This window comes from Drosophila virilis, chromosome X, assembly GCF_030788295.1.
Source record: "Drosophila virilis strain 15010-1051.87 chromosome X, Dvir_AGI_RSII-ME, whole genome shotgun sequence".
Taxonomy (NCBI): Eukaryota; Metazoa; Arthropoda; class Insecta; order Diptera; family Drosophilidae; genus Drosophila; species Drosophila virilis.
Window position 1 is genome coordinate 29297548 of NC_091543.1, and position 20419 is coordinate 29317966.

A 20419-nucleotide genomic window follows, 5' to 3' on the forward strand; every position below is an offset into this window, starting at 1 on the left:
TCCTTACTGAACATATGCTATCTCTTTTGCACAGGTACCAAACCAAAACTGGACTAAGATGCGCTATATGCAAATGAATCAATATCCGCCACCATATCCACAACGCCAACGCGGTCCACACATGGGCGTTGCTGGTCAACCGCAATTTCCAGGCGGCACAACAGGCAACTTTAATGCAGGAAGCGCTGGAAATGTTACCGGTGTACAAGTAGCCGGTACAACTGTTGGAAGCGGTGCGGCTGGAACCGTCTCTGACCAATATTCCATGGCCAATGCGGCAGCCTCCAATATGCTGCAACAGCAGCAGACCGTCGGCGGTGCAGGTGTTAAGCCTGTGCCACAACAGCAACAACAACAGATGGGTGTAATCCCACCAGGAATGCAGCAACAGCCGATGCAGCAGCAACAACAACAGCAAATGATGCAGGCTGTAGCAGCTGGTGGTGGGGGTATGACAGGTACAAATCCTCAAAATGCGTTGCCCGGCGGCAGTAGCGGCCCAACTGGACCCGGCTCAAATGTGATGGGCCCGCCAACACCGCATACATTGCAGCAGCAACTGATGCAGACGGCTCGCTCCTCACCACCGATACGATCGCCACAGCCAACGCCTTCGCCCAGGTCTGCGCCATCCCCACGCGGTCCGTCTGCATCGCCGCGCGCGCAGCCCTCGCCGCATCATGTAATGAGCAGTCATTCACCGGCACCTCAGGGGCCACACGATGGCTTGCATAATCACGGCATGCATCATCAGTCACCGCTGCCGGCCGTGCCTCAGGATGTGGGCGTTAGCGGTGTCAGTGTTGGGGTTAATGCTGGTAACGTGGGGAATGCCGGCGGCTCTCTGCCTGATGCCTCCGATCAGCTGAGCAAGTTTGTGGAGCGGCTCTAGTGCAACAACATCGCCAATGGCAACGGCAATGTTACCAACAACAAAATCAGCAACAACACCTATAAATATAACGTACAAGCGCAACAGTCATCGCAGTCCCTTTCCTTTTGATGCTTGGCCATGTCGTTTGTGCTCTTATGCTGACGGTGTTGATTCTTCTGCATTAGGTGGCTATACAAATTACTACAAAAACATTGTGTGTTTATCATTATGTATTAATTATGTACTTTCTTATGTAGAGATATGTTTACTATCAGCTATCGGCTGTCAACTATTATGTAATTTAGTTTATTTTTGTTTCTGCGCCTCAGGTTGTGTTGACATTTTGACATGCATTTGCAGGAGGATTGCAACCACGCGTTTATATACACTTTTATTTATAAATTTAGAACTTTATAAAAGCACAGACAGCATATGTAATTGCAAATGCAAAATTGTAATAATGATTCTGATTCTTATGTACCATATGTATGCTCATCGTAAGGGCAAAAATATTTTTTTTTTATAATTTACGTATTCAAAAACTTTTCTATCAATGTTGAGTGCAATCGATTAGGAGACTTGCTCGAAACTTTGGCAAATGGGTAATATATTTTTTGTAGACGTAAAACGTTCAATTATGTTTTCTCTTTAGTATGCAAAATATATACAACACAATATAAATATATAATTCTAGAGATGCTGGAAGTAAACGAAAAGCAGAATGTATCAGAAATTAAGGAGAAAATAGTACATTATATTATATCTAAATAGTACATTAAATCTAGTACATTATTTCATTAAACATTTTATTTATTTAAGTCATTTATACAACGTAAATTCGATTTGACCTACATGTCTTAAATCAACAATTTCAATGATGCAAATAGTTTCGAAGCTAATTTATTCTTATTTTAAAAAGTTAATTTTTTACCTAACTTTAAGTCAAAAATTGATCATTCTAAATCAAGAGACACGCAACAAACAAACAAAAAAAAAAAAATTAATAATAATAAAATCCATGTGTTAGGACTATCATAACTTTTGAAAGAATATAGACTATATAAACGCATGTGTACAGTGGTTTACGGCTACCAATTCATAAGCTTAGTTAGCGGTTGTCAGTTTAATATCTGCTCCTTATAGGAGCTTAAATTGGGAACACGTTTAGAAAATTTTTTTTTATTTAGATGCAGTTTTACAAGTCGCTTCATTTTTTTTTTTATCAACTTCCAATTGACATACAACAATAAGATTAGTAGAAAATACATCTACAACCCCAATAACACTAACGACCAAATAACCCACATACAAAACAATTTAGGCAGTAGTCCAAAATGTTCAGGCTCGTTTATCACATAAAGTTAGCCGTGCGTATGTGCGGTATTTTTCTTATGCTTTTGTTTTTCATACGCATATACATACATGTACATTACATTTTTGCTATCAATTGTAAATACATACTATAATTTATTTAGTATTTCATTTTGTGATAGCTGGTAAAAGAAAAACAAGAATCATATTTAAATACATCGGTTCTAATTTAATTTAATTTTATTTTTGTGCCTCGTTCACATTTGTCACTGAAACCGAAGGCAGAATATAAAATGTTATTATATTGAATATTCAAATTTTAATAAATGCTATTTATTAACGCTAGGCACATACATTTAGCTGTAGGAAGCTAGTCGTAAGGCGTACACTATTTACTAGGTTATTAACATTTAGATTGTAGCCTACATTTTTTATAAGCTTTGGAATACGCATATTTTTTACAAGAGTTGCCGCCGCCCAACAATCGTAGAGAACGAGAGAGAGGGTTAAACATTTGTAAATTATAAAAACACCTACACATACACATAGATACAAATACAGAGTATATTAACATTTGTTTAAGTCGAAATGTAACTGCACATAACAAATGCCTTCACAAATGCGTTAACAGAAGAAATCGAACATTTAATGTATAAAGTATACATGCGTGTAAGCCTTGTATGTACATTGCTGTATGGCACGTATAAAAACAAATCCAATGGTCTAGTTCATAGCCTTGCATAAATTTATATGTGTAACCATGAAACCATTCACAATATATATGTACATATACAATTTGTGTTTTTAAATCGCGTAGTTTGTTACCTATATAATATCAATGGTAAACAAAAAACTAAAGCAAAGTGGTGTCTGTGCTTGTGTTACTGCCGTTAAACGTTCAAATGCGCCGCACAATCAAAAAAAAAAAAAAAAAAAAAAAAAATTAATTGAAGGGAAAGGCGATTCAGCCATCTCCTTTAGGCCCTTGTAAAAAGATATAGATAGAAATAAAACGAAACAGAAACATGACGCTGCCTTTTAAAAGCGGTTGCTATGACGCGCTCGGTAAGTGCGCAGGCACAGTAAAAAAAAACGTATACATCAGCAAAAAATAAAATGGCAAGCTCCGATATTGGCCTTCTTTCTGGTTTTGTTAGTTTTCCGTCAGCAGCAATGAGTTGTGCGAGCGCGAGTCCGTGTATGTGTGTAGATTCCTACATGGAAGAAATTGTAAAATAAGTGTAATTTGGTGTCGAAAGTATCGAAAGATATGGAGAAAGAGAGAGAGAGAAAGAGAGAAAGAAAGAAAGAAAGAGAAAGAGAGGGAGAGCGAGAGCGAGACGGAGAAAGAAGAAGGGAGGTAGGGAGAATATTCCAAAACTTTTGTGATTAAAATTATAAATGAAGAGAGGAGCAACACAAACACAAGCATTAATTGTGTATATCGCGAACCGAGTGTAGTGACGTAGAGTCTAAGTCTTAGCCTAAAATCAAGGGCGACATCGCCAATTAATAATTCTTTAATATTATATAAAACACATGCATATTTGTGTGCATATGCATACTCTATATGAGAGCCGACAAGATAATAAAGCGATTGTAAATTTTAAAGATAATTTTATTTGATGACAAGTGGATGCAATGTCCACATTGCTGATATCGTTTATTATAAAACATGCAATTTCTTGAATGCAAATAAGAAAACAAAAATTAAGTAAAAAACACGAAAGCAACATAGTTAAGTTAAGTGTAAGTCAAGCCTTAGTAAAACTAGTTATAATTACAAAGGAAAAGAAACAAAATCCCGCAAAGAAATACAATAATCTATAATCAATACAATGGTTACAATATAATACTTGTAAAATAGCGCGAAATGAGTTTCTGCATGTATGCATATATGTGCATTGTATTAAGACAAACCATTACGATTTTGTCTTTTTTTAATTATTTCTTTAATGATTATTTTTTTCTTCATTGTTTTACCAAACATGTTTTTTTTTTATATTGATTAAATTGCTACTTTGTAACTTAATACACATTTATTAAAAATGATTATACTATAACAAAATAATATAAACCACAGCAACAACAAACATTGTAATTAACAAAATACTTTGCTAAAAAGTGTAAAATAAATTAAATCTAAAATAAAAATGATGAAATTTAACATTTTTCCACCAAATGTGTTTTTAATAGTCGGTTGGAGTAAAGAGGTCAATATTATTTTACTATGCGTCTCATATATGTATGTATATGCAAAATCCTGTCAACATCGGACGACTGTACCATATAGCTGCCATAAGAACGGTCAGTTAAAAATAAAGTTATAATTTTCACAATGTTGCCTACATTAATGCAAAATCTTATTTGCATCGGACCACTCATTCCACTCATTCATGAAGCTGCCATAAGAAACAATTGTTTTTTCAAGATATCTTAACGCTTTATCAATATAGGTACTGCCAGGTAATTCGCATTTTTTTAATCCATTGGCGAAGACAATCACTTTTAGGAAACTTAAGCATTCTTACAGTCAAGCCCGTCCCTATAGTTTCGAAAGAGTTTCGTTCTGGGGCTTCTGCGAGTTTTTTATTCTGTTGTCTTTTTTCATGAAATTTAACGTTTCAAATGTCTAGAATTGGCAAAAAATTCTCATAAATGCAAGTGATTTTGTTTATGATCTTATTGACATTGTAAAAATATTGAGTTAAAGGATAATTTGCAAACTTCATCGATGTAAAACACATATCTCGATCTGATATAGCTTTTACAGGACAGCTATCAAGCTCAAAGTATTTGGTCATGGCATCTTTGGCTTTCCTGGTATTGGTACTATTTACTGTAAATAATATCACAAATTTTATGAAGGCAACTACAATTACCTTATTATTTTTTTTGTGATATTGAATAAAGGACCTAAATGGTAAATATATAAATATGCACATGTTTTTCAAAATTTTTCACACATGCGTGTGTGTCTTACCATGCACCTTCATCATATAGAGTAAATTCGGTGAAAATTTCAGCTTCCTAGCTTTCACGGTTTGGGCTGTGCGTTGATCACCAATCAGTCAGTCGGTCAGGACAAACAGTTTTATATATAAAAATTGTACTGTGTGAATTGTATGGAAATCTATCTTAAACACCGCATTTATAACAACATATGGTCTTTGCGAATTCGTGGACACAATCCCCACCCCATCTTGTCATCGCGAGAAGCTATACGCAGAGGAGTGTGTGCGCCTGAATTAAAGACGACGAAGCGACAGGGTGAGCAGACTATGGGCGCTAGTAACATCATTTCAATTCCTCGAATTTTAAGGACACGTCGTCACAGACGAGGGCCAACTCACTGCTTTCCAAAGATTTCCGAACCCGAAATCTAGAAAGGAAATAAAATCGCTTTTGGGACTGCTCAGATATATCAGAAAATGTATCAGGGATTTGAAAGGTTAAAAAACCAGCCAAAATCAGCGACGACTAAGTCAATACTTTTGAAACTGTCAAGTTTATCCCTACTGCAGGCGCTAGTTACGTAGCCATAGGATCAGTTCTTTCCCAGGGCAACTAAGAAAGCGATTAACTTGTTTCTTTGGATAGTCGGGAATTGTCAGACACTGCGCGTACATGCCCGACAGTAGAAAAAGAGATGTAAGCCATAATCTGGACTAACAAACATTTCAGACCTTACCTGTTCGGTCGAAATTTCCTAATTATAACCAACCACAGGCCGTTAGTATTGATAAGTAGATAGATAAGTAGAGCGCTGGTGGTCACAATTGTTAGAATTTGACAACAAAGTATTATGAAAGTCTCGCAAAAATTTGTTGCGAATGCGTTAAGGAGAATAAAAGTCGATACCAACATAAATGAGGTTAATTTTTAGGCAGGACCATACGGGGAAGCCCCAGCAGATGAAGAAATAGACAACCATATTTACATCTAAGAAGAACCTTTGAGCGAACTCAATACACCATTTGTATTCCAAGCAGACCAAGTTTCCAAGACATCATCTCTCCTACCCTTCAAAAATAAAGTAAGAAGAATTATATCAGACCTTTCTTTCGACATAAAAACCAGTAAGAAGCTGTAAGAAGTCTGGAGCTTCAGACTAGCGGATACCCTGAACTCTCTTTTTCCAACACCAAACGCAGTTAGCGCTACGCCCTCTTTTGGTTTAGTAGTTAAAATAATTGGCCGACCAAACAAAAAAAAAAACGGTTTCCTCGGTAAGGTTCGAACTCGCAATAGACCGCACAACCTGCCGCCGCTTCTACCCAACGAACGGACGGACAGACAGACTCGGCTATTGATGCTGATCAAGAATGAATATACTTTATGGGGTCGGAGATGCTTCCTTCTGCCTGTAATATACATTTGCACAAATACATTATACCCTTACTACTTTTTATAAGGAGTTATTACTGGAAAGTTATACAATTTTTTTTTTCATAATCATAGAGGAATAGACGAGACAAGACGAAAATAACGCATACTATCAATAATTGTGATATCTGCAGGACATTAAAATATGACAGACACCCGCAAAAACTAAAATTTCAGTAAACCGAGACGCTCAGCTTACCATTAGACGTATTCCATACAGACCTGTTCACTATTAAAGTGAAATATATAAGTAGTTACTGACAGCTGAAGGCCTTGACGCTAGCGCTCTTTCGTAGTAATTAATTATAGTATTATTTATAATATTAATGTATTATAGTTAACCTTAATAATAAATAAATGAATAAAAATATAGTAACCATTATTGAAAAATTTTCAAAGTTCACTACGCGTTATACTTTCCCATCAAAGCATGAACATAGTTCAATCCGTCTATAGATTCTTGAATTTATACGTTAGCCCAAAGAAAATCGTTTGTGGTCAAGGATTGGAATACTCCTCATATTTAGGCAAATATTTTTGTAGGCAATACAACATTGAATTACACATTGTCACGACGTTCCAACAATCTTCTAGCAATGCCCCAGTGGTAAGACTCAACTCAACCGTAACCGAGATCTAGACTAATTTCGAAAGAAAACGGAACCACCCACGAACTAATTTTTAACGAAGCCATATTTGTATACAATATTTCAATGCAATCTATGACAAAATGAATCTCCTACGTACTTTTTTCTGGACGGACTCACATTTTTACTAATCAAGTGGAATCGATAACAAACACGAACTCCTAAAAAATTGAAGAACTTAGACAGGACCTTTACCAAACCGTAACTACTTAGGTTTTCACAGAAAAACGTAGCGCTAATAGAACCGACCCACTAGCCCTGCAAGGGAACAGTACTATATTTAGGTAAGAAAATAAGAGAGAAAAATTAACGTCCTGAATTTGCAAGCATTTCACACATTTCAAAAAAAGCATTCCTCCTTGGTGGAAATGGCGGTCAAAGATTTGGTGGTTTCGCTTTGAAATTCAAATTCCAAGAATCTATATGGAAAATCATTTGAGGCGTGTCTCACATTTTTCGCGGAATCCAAAACTCCTCGGTAAAAATGCGATTCAAAGATTTGTTGGGCTTAGTTTTAGGTTTCGTTCGATTTGCTTCAAACTTATTTTTATAGCTCGTCATAAGAACTTAATGAGAAAATTTATTTTATACGCACCACCATATTTGTACTTATATTCATAAATCAAAGCTTTAGCATTAAGATTGTTGCTTAATTAATTGGGTGGTACCAATCTTTATAGTTTTTCATATATATGTATGTAACTATCAAATAGCGGCGGAGGTGCCATTAGTTATAAAATGAGATATACCCGATCCGTGAATAGTCATCCTTCTGAAATGGCAAGACCAACCCGGCGATTGATGCTGACCAAAAATAAATATATATTTTAAGGGATAGTGAGAGCTTATAATTAATCAGCAGAGTGCTTATTGAAAATGCAAGGCATACAAATATTAAAAGGCAACAGTTAGTGTACGACTAAAAAATCAAAGGTCAAAATCTTTGTATTTGTTTCGTGATAATAAGGGGTGGTCAGTAATTCGATATACATACAACAACTTATTTACCCATATAAAGTTGATACTGGCTATTCAAGACAGGACAGTTATAAAGATAGTTTTAAACGCACTAGTGTACTATCCGTAATGAACTATTAGTATTCCATGCACTTTGAAAGATATGAAGCCTGATTTAGTTTAATATATTATAAATAAAACAAAAAAAAATGCATAATACAAATATTTTCGTTCGTTAAACAAAAGAAAAAAAAAACAATTTACATGCTTATAATTATGCCTTTGATGGATCCACAGCTGGGCTGGCTAAAGCCACAATTTCTGGCGCTTGATCAAGCACTTGTGTCGTTGGGACTGGCTCGGTTACTTGATCGATGATCGGAACCGATTTAGATGGTTCAACATGTGTTGGTTTTTTTGGTACTGGCTTTGCGTCGCCGCGTCCAAAAATTGCCTTCTCAATACCCAGAATGGGAGCTTCAAAGGCTAACGTTGCAAAGATGGAGATCGTCAGTGTGATACCAAAGTCGTGCCACCACCGCAAAATCTGCAACCAGACCAACATAGAAATAAGAAAACAACATATTTTCGCACTCTTACCGCATCATAGTCTGAGAAGTGGGTATCCGTTTGGAGCCTTGCGGCATTCACCAGCTGTACGATTCTGTGTATGACGTACATACAGTAGCACAGACGGCTAAAGCCCGTGAAGAAACCCCAAGAAAGGAAGTCGTTGATTAAGCCGCCGTGACCATTGTAACAGGCCCATACGATCCAACCAATTGCTAACGCCCAAGAGGTGCGGCTTAGTGGCTCAAACAAAGCGCCCTCAATTAGTGGAGAGTTCGGCGTATGCGGCAGGATACGCCAGAAGGGACCCCAAAGGTCCGCCAGCATAGTCCCAAAGGCCACTACCCAACCAATGATTACCCAGTGCTTGGCTAATGGAATCTGACGTCCACGATTGCGCGTAAACAGGAAGTAGCCAAAGATAACTCCGATCAACCAAGTCGGAATGCGCGTATGTGTCGGGTAGTAAGTCAATCGCTGTCGCAGATCAACATTATTGTCTTGCACACGAAATAGTGTAAAGTCGTTATGTAAGAATGTTGCAACAGTGCAGCCGAGACAAAGTAAGGCAAAAATCACAATAGGTATAAGTGCTTTTTTCCCCCATTTATATAATGGTATAAGGAATAGCGGCGACAGGAAGTACAATTGGGTGTCTACAGCCAGGTACCAAGACTGTGAAACGCACTGTAGTGAATAATAGAAATGTGACGATTAAAAATCATATTAAGAAAGTAAGAGGCTCTAGTCGGGAGATCCAGACTAGGGTATACCCTGAACCCTCTTCTACCATGACCAAATGCAGCTACCGCTACGAGTTCGTTTGCTTAAGAAATAATTGTAATAAATTAAAAAAAAAAAAGTTCCCAAAGTAGGACTCGAACTCGTATCAGGCGGCACTACTTGCTTCCACCTTTCCTCTACAGACACAACAAAAATTCATTTATAATAAAAAACAAGTAATAGGTTCTAGTCGGGAGCTCCCGACTAGGGGATACCCTGAACCCTCTTATTCCAATACCAAATAACTTAATAAGAAAAAGGGTCCCTTGGCAGGGTTCGAACTCGCAGCTGACTGCATTACTTGCTGTCGACTCTACCCAATAGTTACACCAGCAAAAAAAAAATATAACTTTCCCCGGGTAGGGCTCGAACTCGCTACAGACCGCACTACTTGCTATGCCTCCACTCAGCAGCCACACCAAAATTTAAGTACCTATGATACAAAAAAGGAACTAAAATAACATTACGGAAAAAAGTCGCAATTACCATGCTATTAGATTGCGAAAGAGACGCGCATGAATGTATGTGTGTGTACATGTATACAGAAATTCTTAAAGCTGCTTCCCCATTCAATTGCGCACTTGCATATAACTTTGGTTTTTTCTTAACCGATCCTTATGAAATTTTCTACAATATATCTTATTTTACCATAGAATATTTGTGTATTCTGAAAAAGTCAATTGCATTTAAATTGTGGCTTAAATTGGTTGGCAATAAAAGTTGGGTTATAAACTTGATTTATAGCTGTGTGGTGGTAGCGGGGAGGTAGCGATAGGTATAAAATGAAAGATACTTGACACATATACAATATACACAAATATAATCTAGAAGCAACATATCTTGTTTGGTGGCTCTAGCTCTTATTATTTACCAAATTTTCTCAAAACAGGATGTCGATATCGATTTTTATTGATTGCTTGGAAACGGAGTAAGTTATCGATTATCGGAAACAAACTCGATCTGCGGGCACTAGGAGCACCTACATCTAAAATTTCAAGTCTCTAGCTCTTATAGGTTCTGAGATCCTTGCGTTCATACATACGACGGACGGACGGACATGGCTAGATCGACTCGGCTATTGACGCTGATCAAGAATATGTATACTTTATGGGGCCGGAGATGCTTCCTTCTGCCTGTTACATACATTTGGATTTAGCACAAATACATTATAGCCTTATAACCATTTTTAATGGGCTCAAGGTATAAAAAAAAAACGAATTTAAATATCAGCACATGCACACTGCTCAATCGCAGTTCAAAAGCTGTTAGTAGAATTCAGTAAATACGCGCATGAATGTGTGTGTGTGTGTGCATGTAAAACTTATTGTGTGATATAGGATATATTATATGTATGTATTAAGATTCTCAAAAAGACAATTGCTTGAAAATTGTGATTTATATTAATGGGTAGATCTTTTTTTTTTGTTTTCGAAATCGATTTTTATCGTTGCTTGGAAACAAACAAGCCAGGAAATCCAATGTTATAGATTTTGAGATGCGTTTATACGTACAGGCCGACGGACACACAGACGGACGTGGATAGATCGACTCGGCTATTGATGGTGATCAAGAGTCGGAGATGCTTCCTTCTGCCTGTTGCATACATTTGCATAAAAACATTATACCCTTTTTACCAATTTTTAATGGGTTCAGGGTATAAAAAGATCTCAAACAAGTGTCTTACTTACAATGCTGTAGGGAAAGGCATAGTTTTGCACATAAAGTAGTGTGGCCCACCATGTGTCTGCACAGCGTTGGTCTTGCGTACCCAGCTTAAACCACATGGGTCCGGCACCGGAATAACGATACAGTGACATAATGTACAAAACCACGACAGCGACAACTGGAGTAAGGCGAATATAGCGATGGAAGTACATCATCGGGATGTTCAGCTTGCCCTTGGTGCGCTCCATCTCTCGAAAAGCTCCCCAGCACATCAATAGACCAGACATGAAGAAGAATGTATCCACGCAGAGGGAACCATTCTGCACAAGCATAGAGTAAGGCGTTTCTAACCAGGTATAGTATTTGTTGCGATTTATGTGTGGCAGATCGTAGAAAGTCATGTAGCCGTGCCCAAAGACAACCCACATCATACTAAAGCAACGCAGCCCGTTTAGGCAGTGGATAACATTTGGACTGTTAATTTTTTTGACAGTAAAAATCTTTGGTGCATTATGCAGTACCGAGAAGGCTACATAAAGCGGTCTTTTAGGTGCTGCAAGAAACAAGATTTTAATAAATTTCTGACACTTATTGACAATATGTTTAATAAATATATACTTACCACCCTTTCGGGTCTGCACAAAATCGTAAACGCTGCTGGCTAGCAAGAAAAATATTATCAGCGAGAAAAAAACGCTGTGTGAAGAGTTTAATATTATTTTGAGTTCCAAGTACAAAAGAATGTTTCAGTCGAAAAATTCCGACTTCGTAAAGTTTGCTTCAGTGTTATAAAAAAGTACACTATTTTTGCCATATTAATGAAAACGTTATACTACACCTCGATAATATACAAATATATGATTATCATTATTTCTCCTTTTCTAGAATGCTATCAAATTTAAAAAACAATAGTCTGCGTACAGAGCTAATCAAACTAGAGAAAGTATTTTCCAATGCCCTTAAATTGTTTTTTTTTTTTTCCAATATTGTTGTATCTATGTAGGGTTTAAAAATGAAGTCGATTGGACGAAACCTCATTTTTCTTCGGTACAACTTTCTAAGCCCATATTTTCCAAAGGACGCTTAGTGTGCACTTACAATAAGTAAGGCTTGATCAGAATGTCTTACATTCAGCAAGTGTTTACTATTACACCTTGGGACTTTTAGCTTTCTAAAAAAATAAATATTTCTTAATAAAATGTGACAATTACAAGCTTTGCTATGTGCCTAACGACAAGCTCTTTTCAACATGGTATTGATATAGTATTAAATACATTATTGTGATAGGACGTGATGAACAAAATCGAGTTATATGAAATCTTTTTTTTTAGGAATGAATCGTTGGCCAAACCCAGAATTCTGAACTTTACGATACTCCGCGCCTACGACCATAATTTTTTTAACATCAGATTACTATTATTCACTCTATTGGTATAAAAACAAACAAAAAACAAAAAACAATAATGATAGCACTGATAAGCATAACAATTATATGTAAATATAGATCAAATTAAAGATATAGATAGATATGGATATAGATATAGATATAGATATAGATATAGATATAGATATAGATATAGATATAGATATAGATATAGATATAGATATAGATATAGATATAGATATAGATATAGATATAGATATAGATATAGATATAGATATAGATATAGATATAGATATAGATAGATATAGATATAGATATAGATATAGATATAGATATAGATATAGATATAGATATAGATATAGATATAGATATAGATATAGATATAGATATAGATATAGATATAGATATAGATATAGATATAGATATAGATATAGATATAGATATATATAGATATAGATATAGATATAGATATAGATATAGATATAGATATAGATATAGATATAGATATAGATATAGATATAGATATAGATAGATATAGCTATAGATATAGATATAGATATAGATATAGATATAGATATAGATATAGATATAGATATAGATATAGATATAGATATAGATATAGATATAGATATAGATATAGATATAGATATAGATATAGATATAGATATAGATATAGATATAGATTATAGATATAAGATATATAGATATAGATATAGATATAGATATAGATATAGATCTAGATATAGATATAGATATAGATTATATATAGGATATAGATATAGATATAGATATAGATATAGATATAGATATAGATATAGATATAGATATAGATATAGATATAGATATAGATATAGATATAGATATATGTAGATATATGTGTTAATTTTACTTACATGGCAAATATATCCACACCGCGAAATTCGACTGGTGCATCATATTTACACCATTTTTCCTGAACCATTTTAAAATCAAGATCGATGACATCGTTTCCATAAAAATGTGAAATTGCGTACTTAAGAAGTGAATCAGTTTTTTCAGCACTGCATGTGCTGGGCACACATAACCCTAATTCAAAGATCTCAGGATCCGTTTGCTTGTAACTAATGCGAGAAAATTCCTCATGCCGGCGCTTTACTTTGCCGTAGAACTGTGTTATATTTAAACGTGCTAAACAATACTGGCCACGTAGGTCGTTGCCGTAGGTTGCTGACGCCGCTACGCACTCTTCGTATTGGCCCATGCTAATGAGATGGCCCCAAAAGAAGCCGACGGGCAGGCGACCCCACGTATCCGGGACTAAAAGAAATAAAATTGATTTTATTCTTATTACTTTGTTCAATCGGAATAATAAATATAAATGGCCATGTAAGTATTACCTGTCATAACCATGACCATGAACCCATTACAAGAGGATAAAATATGTATAATGGTTATGTGCAAATGTATGTAAAAGGCAGATAATATAAATTTACTTTATAAAGTACATTTATTCTTGGTCAGCATCAATGGCCAAGTCGATCTAGCCACGTAAGTCTGTCGTTCCTCCCGGCTGTCCGTATAGGCCTACGCAAGGATATAAAAACCTATTAAAGCTAGAGATTTGAAATTTCGAACGTAGGTTTAACTATTAACAAGAAATGGCAAGATCGACTCGGCTATTGATGCAGATCAAGAATATGTATACTTTAAGGGGTCCTTCTGCCTGTCATATACATACATTTGCACGAAAGCGTTATAGTCTTTTTACCCATTTTCAATGCGTTCAGCGCATAACAAGAAAGAGGCTCTACTCGGAAATTCTCGACTAGGGGGTACACTGAGCCTTATATGTAGGTTTTGAGATTTTTGAACAAATCGCTTCATACAATTTGTTAGTGTACGAATAATTGTTTTTTGAGTGTTTACTTGCACTATTTTTGTGAACCGATTTCATTTTGATCTGCGCTCTCGCAACTTGCATACGCTTATAATTATCTGTTCCGGCTAGACCAACCAGATATATCGCCCCTTATTCCTATCTACGTGCACAACAGATTACGCTATGCACAATCCTTTTCACGTGCTATGTAAAAATTATAATAGTTTGCATCACGTTTTTTCTATTGAACTTTCTCTATCCCTAATAAAATCGTTGCTTTCAGGATACCTTCGGGAAGTCGCTGACCATTCCCAGCTACAAGCAGGGGCATAGCTTGCCGGACTGGCTGTAAATTTTAAATATAGCAAATTAATATTTATTTATAATTTTACTTAAGAACACTTTGTTCCTACTTACACCCTTCGCTAGATGTAGGCTCTAATAGCGTCACTGACAAAATTAGCTGTGGAATAAAACACCTCCATCGGTCGGTGATGCTATTTAGAAAATTGTGTTCTTTAACTAGGTTTTAACCATATAATTCCATTAATTATTGTATAATCTATTGAATAATGAGGAAGACACTCGTTTTATCGACCATTAATAAATAAATAAATATAAAATATAACAAAGACAAGGCCAGCCTGCCTTCAGCAAAGCTGCTCGATGGTGTAAAACTTTTACAGAACAATTTAAGAATTAAATAATTTTTACTCAAGGCGCATCTTGTGCAATGTTATGTTAAGAATGCTAAGAAAATAGCACACATTGATTAATTTCACTTTTGCTTTTGGACAGTGTATGCTCGAGAAAAGTACTTGTCTCAGCCAATGGTGTGCAAGCACCTTTGGTTGTATGCGTGAATTATGCATGTATAAGAATTTTAAAATATCTACATACATACATATGTGCTGTTATACACTGCTCCAGCTTTAGCTGGCAAAGAAATTAATTTTGTTAGTTTTCTAGCGCTGATCATGACCTACCCCAACTTTGTATCCACACATGACTGCATGCTGTGAGTGAGGTTGGCTCCATAATATATGTATGTACATGTGTATGTACTTAAGAATAATATAAATTTAATAAATAATTTAATTTAAAGACATCATTTAAATATTTGCACCGACTTATAAATACATATGTGTTTTTTACGAAGCCGACCTCAGTACAGAAAATGCATTCATACATACATATGTCAACACAAATTTGGGATAGGTCATGATCAGCGCTTGAAAACTAAGAAAAGCTATTTCTTTGCCAGCCCGAGACTTTGCCAGAACAGTGGATAACAACACATTCAAATATGCTGTTATGTATGCATATTCACACGCATACAAACATAATTGCTTGCACGGCCCTCATAAAACCGAAGCGGAGAGGACATTATATTTTTAGATTTTTTGCTCTCTCGGCTGTGAGAGCGCAATGATACAGATTTCGTTTGCGTTCTCAATTTCAAAAAATCAAGCTGCATAGAAACAATTTATTGTATGGCGTTACTCATCTTAGTCTTTATATTGTATTTGCCTATAATAATTATGTCGTGCTGTAAGGCTAATGATTCTGCACTGCCACGATTTGTTAATTGCTGGCTTTGTGACAATATGATGCATGCTAAATGTGCAGGTCTCACTGGGTGCGATAGCGACAAGCTCGCTGTAATTGCCAAGAAGGGCTGCGGCGGCTTGCGTTGGCCGTGCCCAGAATGCATCGACACACAAATTGATTTCTTCAGAATGTATATGCTTGGCAAATACAAATTCGAGTGTCCAACGAATCGCCGGTTGGAGCCTCAACTTTTGGAATTGCCCTCTACGCCTTTCTTGTCCCTTCCTAGCAACTTGGATTTATCTCCAGTATTGTCTTTATCGCCTTCTCCGAGCGACTGCCCAACTACCCCTGTTTCAACCGCTGAAGTAGTCCCAGTAGAGCCCGCACCTGATCGTTTCCCAGTTGTCCAAACTGCCTCAGCCCCGTCAGCTCCTGGCCACAAAGGTAGACCTGCGCGCAATCTTGCCCTGTTAAAACCAATTATGATACCTCTTTAGCCCCACCAACTTCTGTATTACCAGCAGCCCCATCCTCTCCTTTAATTTATTATTTTTATCGATTGCTTGGAAACAACGGAATAAGGTATCGATTATCGGAAACAAACCTGATCTGCGCGGGCACTAGGAACACCTACATCTAAAATTTCAAGTCTCTAGGTCTTATAGGTTCTGAGATCCTTGCGTTCATACATACGGACGGACGGACGGAGATGGCTAGATCGACTCGGATATTGATGCTGATCACGAATATATATACTTTATGGGGTCGGAGATGCTTCCTTCTGCCTGTTACATACATTTGGACTTTGCACAAATACAATATACCCTTATACCAATTTTTAATGGGTTCAGGGTATAAAAAAATGGCGAGTCCAAAATATTTTAAATGAACACATGTCAACGCTTAGGTACCCTCTTCAACGATTACGAGCTAAAATGCAAGAATTTCGCAGCAATGTGGCAAACCCTTTCATTATTAAATAAATACGCAAATGGAAAGAGCACTGAGAGTAAGACAAAGCAGTTTCCTGTAGTGTGAAGGAATAAAAAAGAGCAGCGTTGCCGTTCTATCACACAAGTCATATGTATTTCTTACTCTCTTGCTGTCCGAGCGTGTGAGCGTGCCTCGAGCCCGAACGAAAGCGAAGGCGACTTTGGACCAGCCGCTTAAAAAACGCGAGGCATCAGCGCCGGCAGTCCAGTCTATATGTTTTTTAGTGAGTGTATTCAATTGGTTTGGACAAGTCAATAGCGATATTTGGCAATAATTGGTAAATGGCAAATTCAGATTAGATTTAAATTGAACTGTCAATTGGCCGGGAACTTAACACTGAGTATTATCACAATCACATTAATGCCCAATTAATAAAATGTTTAGTCTGGACAAGATTTAAATAAATATGTTGCTAATTATATGGCATGAAAATGTTGCATCATAATCTAATTATCCAAATCTAATCGTTTATATAAAAGTTTACTAGTATATAGTGCTCAACAATTTAGATTTGAATTTTGATTTACGATGCGCTATTAAAGTTTGTGATAACTTATGAATGGGCTCCAAGAACAACCAAAACAGGCCTCAATTACCTAATTTATACGTCTATAGTATAGGAGTACAAAATCTATATTATCATTGATTGCTCCATTGCTGCACTTAGTAAATGGTGATAGATTATTTACAAGGTTAGGCAAACAGAACCACTAATCAAGCCAATTGAGCGCACTAAAAAAAGAGAGACGATTGGGATTTAGCAAACTGAGCTAATGCGTATACTCAGGGACGAAAAGCCGAAAATCATATAGTTATAATGATTCCTTTGAATTCTAGTAAATCTCTATTCATCTCTATTCATAAAAAATTATCTTAAAGTTTGGTAGTCAATTCACAGCTCAAACCATAGAAGCAATGAAGCTGCTTATTCTGCAACAATTGAAAATGGCTAAAACTGTATAATGGTTTTGTGGAAATGCATGTAACGGACAGAGGGAAACATCTTCGACCTCAAAAAGTCGAAATAAACAAAAAAATTGTATTCTTATTTTTAGTAATGCGAGTTATTTCTCCATTCCCATTACATCGGTTAAATATTGGCCAAACTTTAAGCAGGCTAGCACGAGCAGTTTTTGGTTTCGAACGAAGAAGGTTCAGAGTATCTCCGAGTCGGGCACTCCCGACTAGAGCACTCTTACTCGTTTTGCTCCTAAGGGGATTTTTCAACTCCATAAGTATACATATGCATGTTTGTGTGTCCGAATATAAGTATGTACGCGTTGATCTCAAGGACACATACATATGTACATATATGCCTCAAGAATTTCATAAAGATGAGCCAATAACAGGTGTGGCAAAGCGACGAAGAAACATGCCCCAGTAAAAGGTGCGCAGCGTGTGTGCTTGTGCATACATATGTATAAGTACATGCAAAGGCTGTTTGGGCAATCCCAGTTAGAGGCTTTTACTTCATCTATTTTATAAGTAGCGAATGAGGCATGTGAAAACATTCAAAATTGAAAGCATCCATTTTTAGAAATCGACAGACAGACAAACAGACTGAATAAGATATACTGAATATCGACCCGCAACAGCGTATCATTTATATATATTTTATGTGGTCACATTTCGTTATTTAACCTATTTTATCCAAATTGAAACATGCACGCGGTATACAAATTTCAGTAACCGGGCAAGGGGGCTAGATATATCCTATATTTGAAAACTTGATTAGCAAATGGGCAATAATATCCATATGCCAAATTCGAGTTTTACTCGGAGAGGAGTTGGTGTACCTAGATAGCGTTTTATATTTGTTTCTTACCCATGTTCTGGGTGAAAGTTAAATATGATACTTAGCTTACATTCTAGAGCCCACTCCTCCATGTTTTGGATGGCGTCACGTATTCGTGCTACGTCCCTATCGCAGAGAACATCATCGTAGAGTCGATTATTAAGCGAATCCTTGGAGCCAATTCGAACCATAGAACTGCCGGTGGTATTAGTCATAGCAGCCTTTTGTGTGGCTAAAGCAAAGAATTGATAGGACAGGCTAGTCTGCATTGGTGTCGAATATCCAGTTAGCAATTCTCTGCTATTATTTGAGTAAGCTTCGATCAATGTGGCTAGCAGCAAAAGCAACGCTGCATTAAGCAGGCCCAGTTTATGGCCATAGCGCGCCATAGTTCTTGCTATTCGGATCCTTTTTGTGTCCGTTTTCTGGGAAATATCACTAGGTAATTGGAGATGCGTGCCAATTGCACGAGCGGGTAACTAATTGTATAGCCAATCGACTCAATTGCTTTTATAGGCTAAAGTGACCACTTGAGGTGTTGTCAACATCGACGCCAACGTCGTCGGTGGAGCTGCCGCGATGACCAAACGCTTTCGCGCAAGAAATTTATAAATATATTTTCATATACATATATACATAGATACAGTCCCTGGCTAAAAGTGATAAGAAACTTTATAATCAATTGCTTATCTTTTTGACACGCTAGGCGTTTGCTATACACTAGCGCGGATTTGGCTGGGATTTGTTGCACACTCGTACCCATGTCCATACCACTGGTGTAAATTATGTCAAAGCAGACTTTAAAACTGTACTGATAAACCATGACGATTTATAACTGAACGTTCTTAATTAAATTACTGGAAAGCCCGAAAATAAACCATTGAACTTTGATCGGTGCATGCAAGGTGAGTAAACCTCTCTTAGTTTTTTCTGTAGCTTTAATTATGCTTGATAACGCCATTATCAATTTTTCTCGGAACGTGTAGCTTATTGAAAAACCTCATAGCTATATGATCAGCGGTAAGAACACTGAGTTAAAATATATTAATGGTAGCCAACTTGAACAGTTCGTTCAAAATGCATAGAACACGCTGGAGAGCTGGCTTTGACTACGCTCCTACAATATCAATAAAAATAACATAGTCACCGAACATCAATATACTGTTCGTTTGTCTGAGTGTCTGTTTCCTTGTTATCATATGTATATTTCAGTTATGAAGCCGCATAAGACTTCTCATATGACCTTTATGACCCGGACCTATTGCAAATGGGTAAGAAGTGCTTGTGTAAATTTATATAACAGGCAGAAGGAAGCATCTCCGAACCCATAAAGTATACATATTCTTGATCAGCATCAATAGCCGAGTGGATCCAGCCAAGGATATCAGAATCTATAAGATCTAGAGACTTGAAATTTTAGGCGCAGGTCCTCCTAGTGCCTGCGCAGATCGAGTTTGTTCCGATAATCGATAACTTAGTCCGTTTCCAAGCAATCGATAAAACTCGATATCGACATTCTGTTTCTTGAGCAAATTGGGTAAATATTAAGAATTAGAGCACTAACCAAACAACATATAGACTGGACATCACATAGAAACAGCGTTGGCACAAAAAGTATCGGTGGCATCTGGTCCAAACTCGC

The 20419-nt window shown here is 36.7% G+C and overlaps 2 protein-coding genes across 5 annotated transcripts in view; one reads left to right on the forward strand and one right to left on the reverse strand.

Annotated features, from left to right (window-relative positions):
• The window catches only part of nej (nejire), a 24329-nt gene extending 19970 nt beyond the window's left edge, over nucleotides 1-4359 (forward strand). For all 4 annotated transcript variants that reach the window (XM_032439869.2, XM_015171090.3, XM_015171089.3 and 1 more), the window contains one exon: nucleotides 35-4359. In XM_032439869.2, coding sequence (XP_032295760.1) covers nucleotides 35-892 — 858 coding nt within the window. In that variant the 3' untranslated portion in view covers nucleotides 893-4359. The remainder of the gene's footprint in view (nucleotides 1-34) is intronic.
• Nucleotides 4360-8325: 3966 nt separating this feature from the next.
• Nucleotides 8326-19276, reverse strand: LOC6632197 (nose resistant to fluoxetine protein 6). Its single transcript, XM_032439618.2, has 6 exons — nucleotides 18848-19276; nucleotides 13471-13873; nucleotides 11816-11889; nucleotides 11217-11746; nucleotides 8776-9432; nucleotides 8326-8722 (listed from the first exon to the last, which is right to left on the reverse strand). The coding sequence occupies exons 1-6, from the start codon at nucleotides 19164-19166 to the stop codon at nucleotides 8450-8452; spliced, it is 2256 nt and encodes a 751-aa protein (XP_032295509.1). The 5' UTR covers nucleotides 19167-19276; the 3' UTR covers nucleotides 8326-8449.
• Between the last annotated feature and the right edge of the window lie 1143 nt (nucleotides 19277-20419).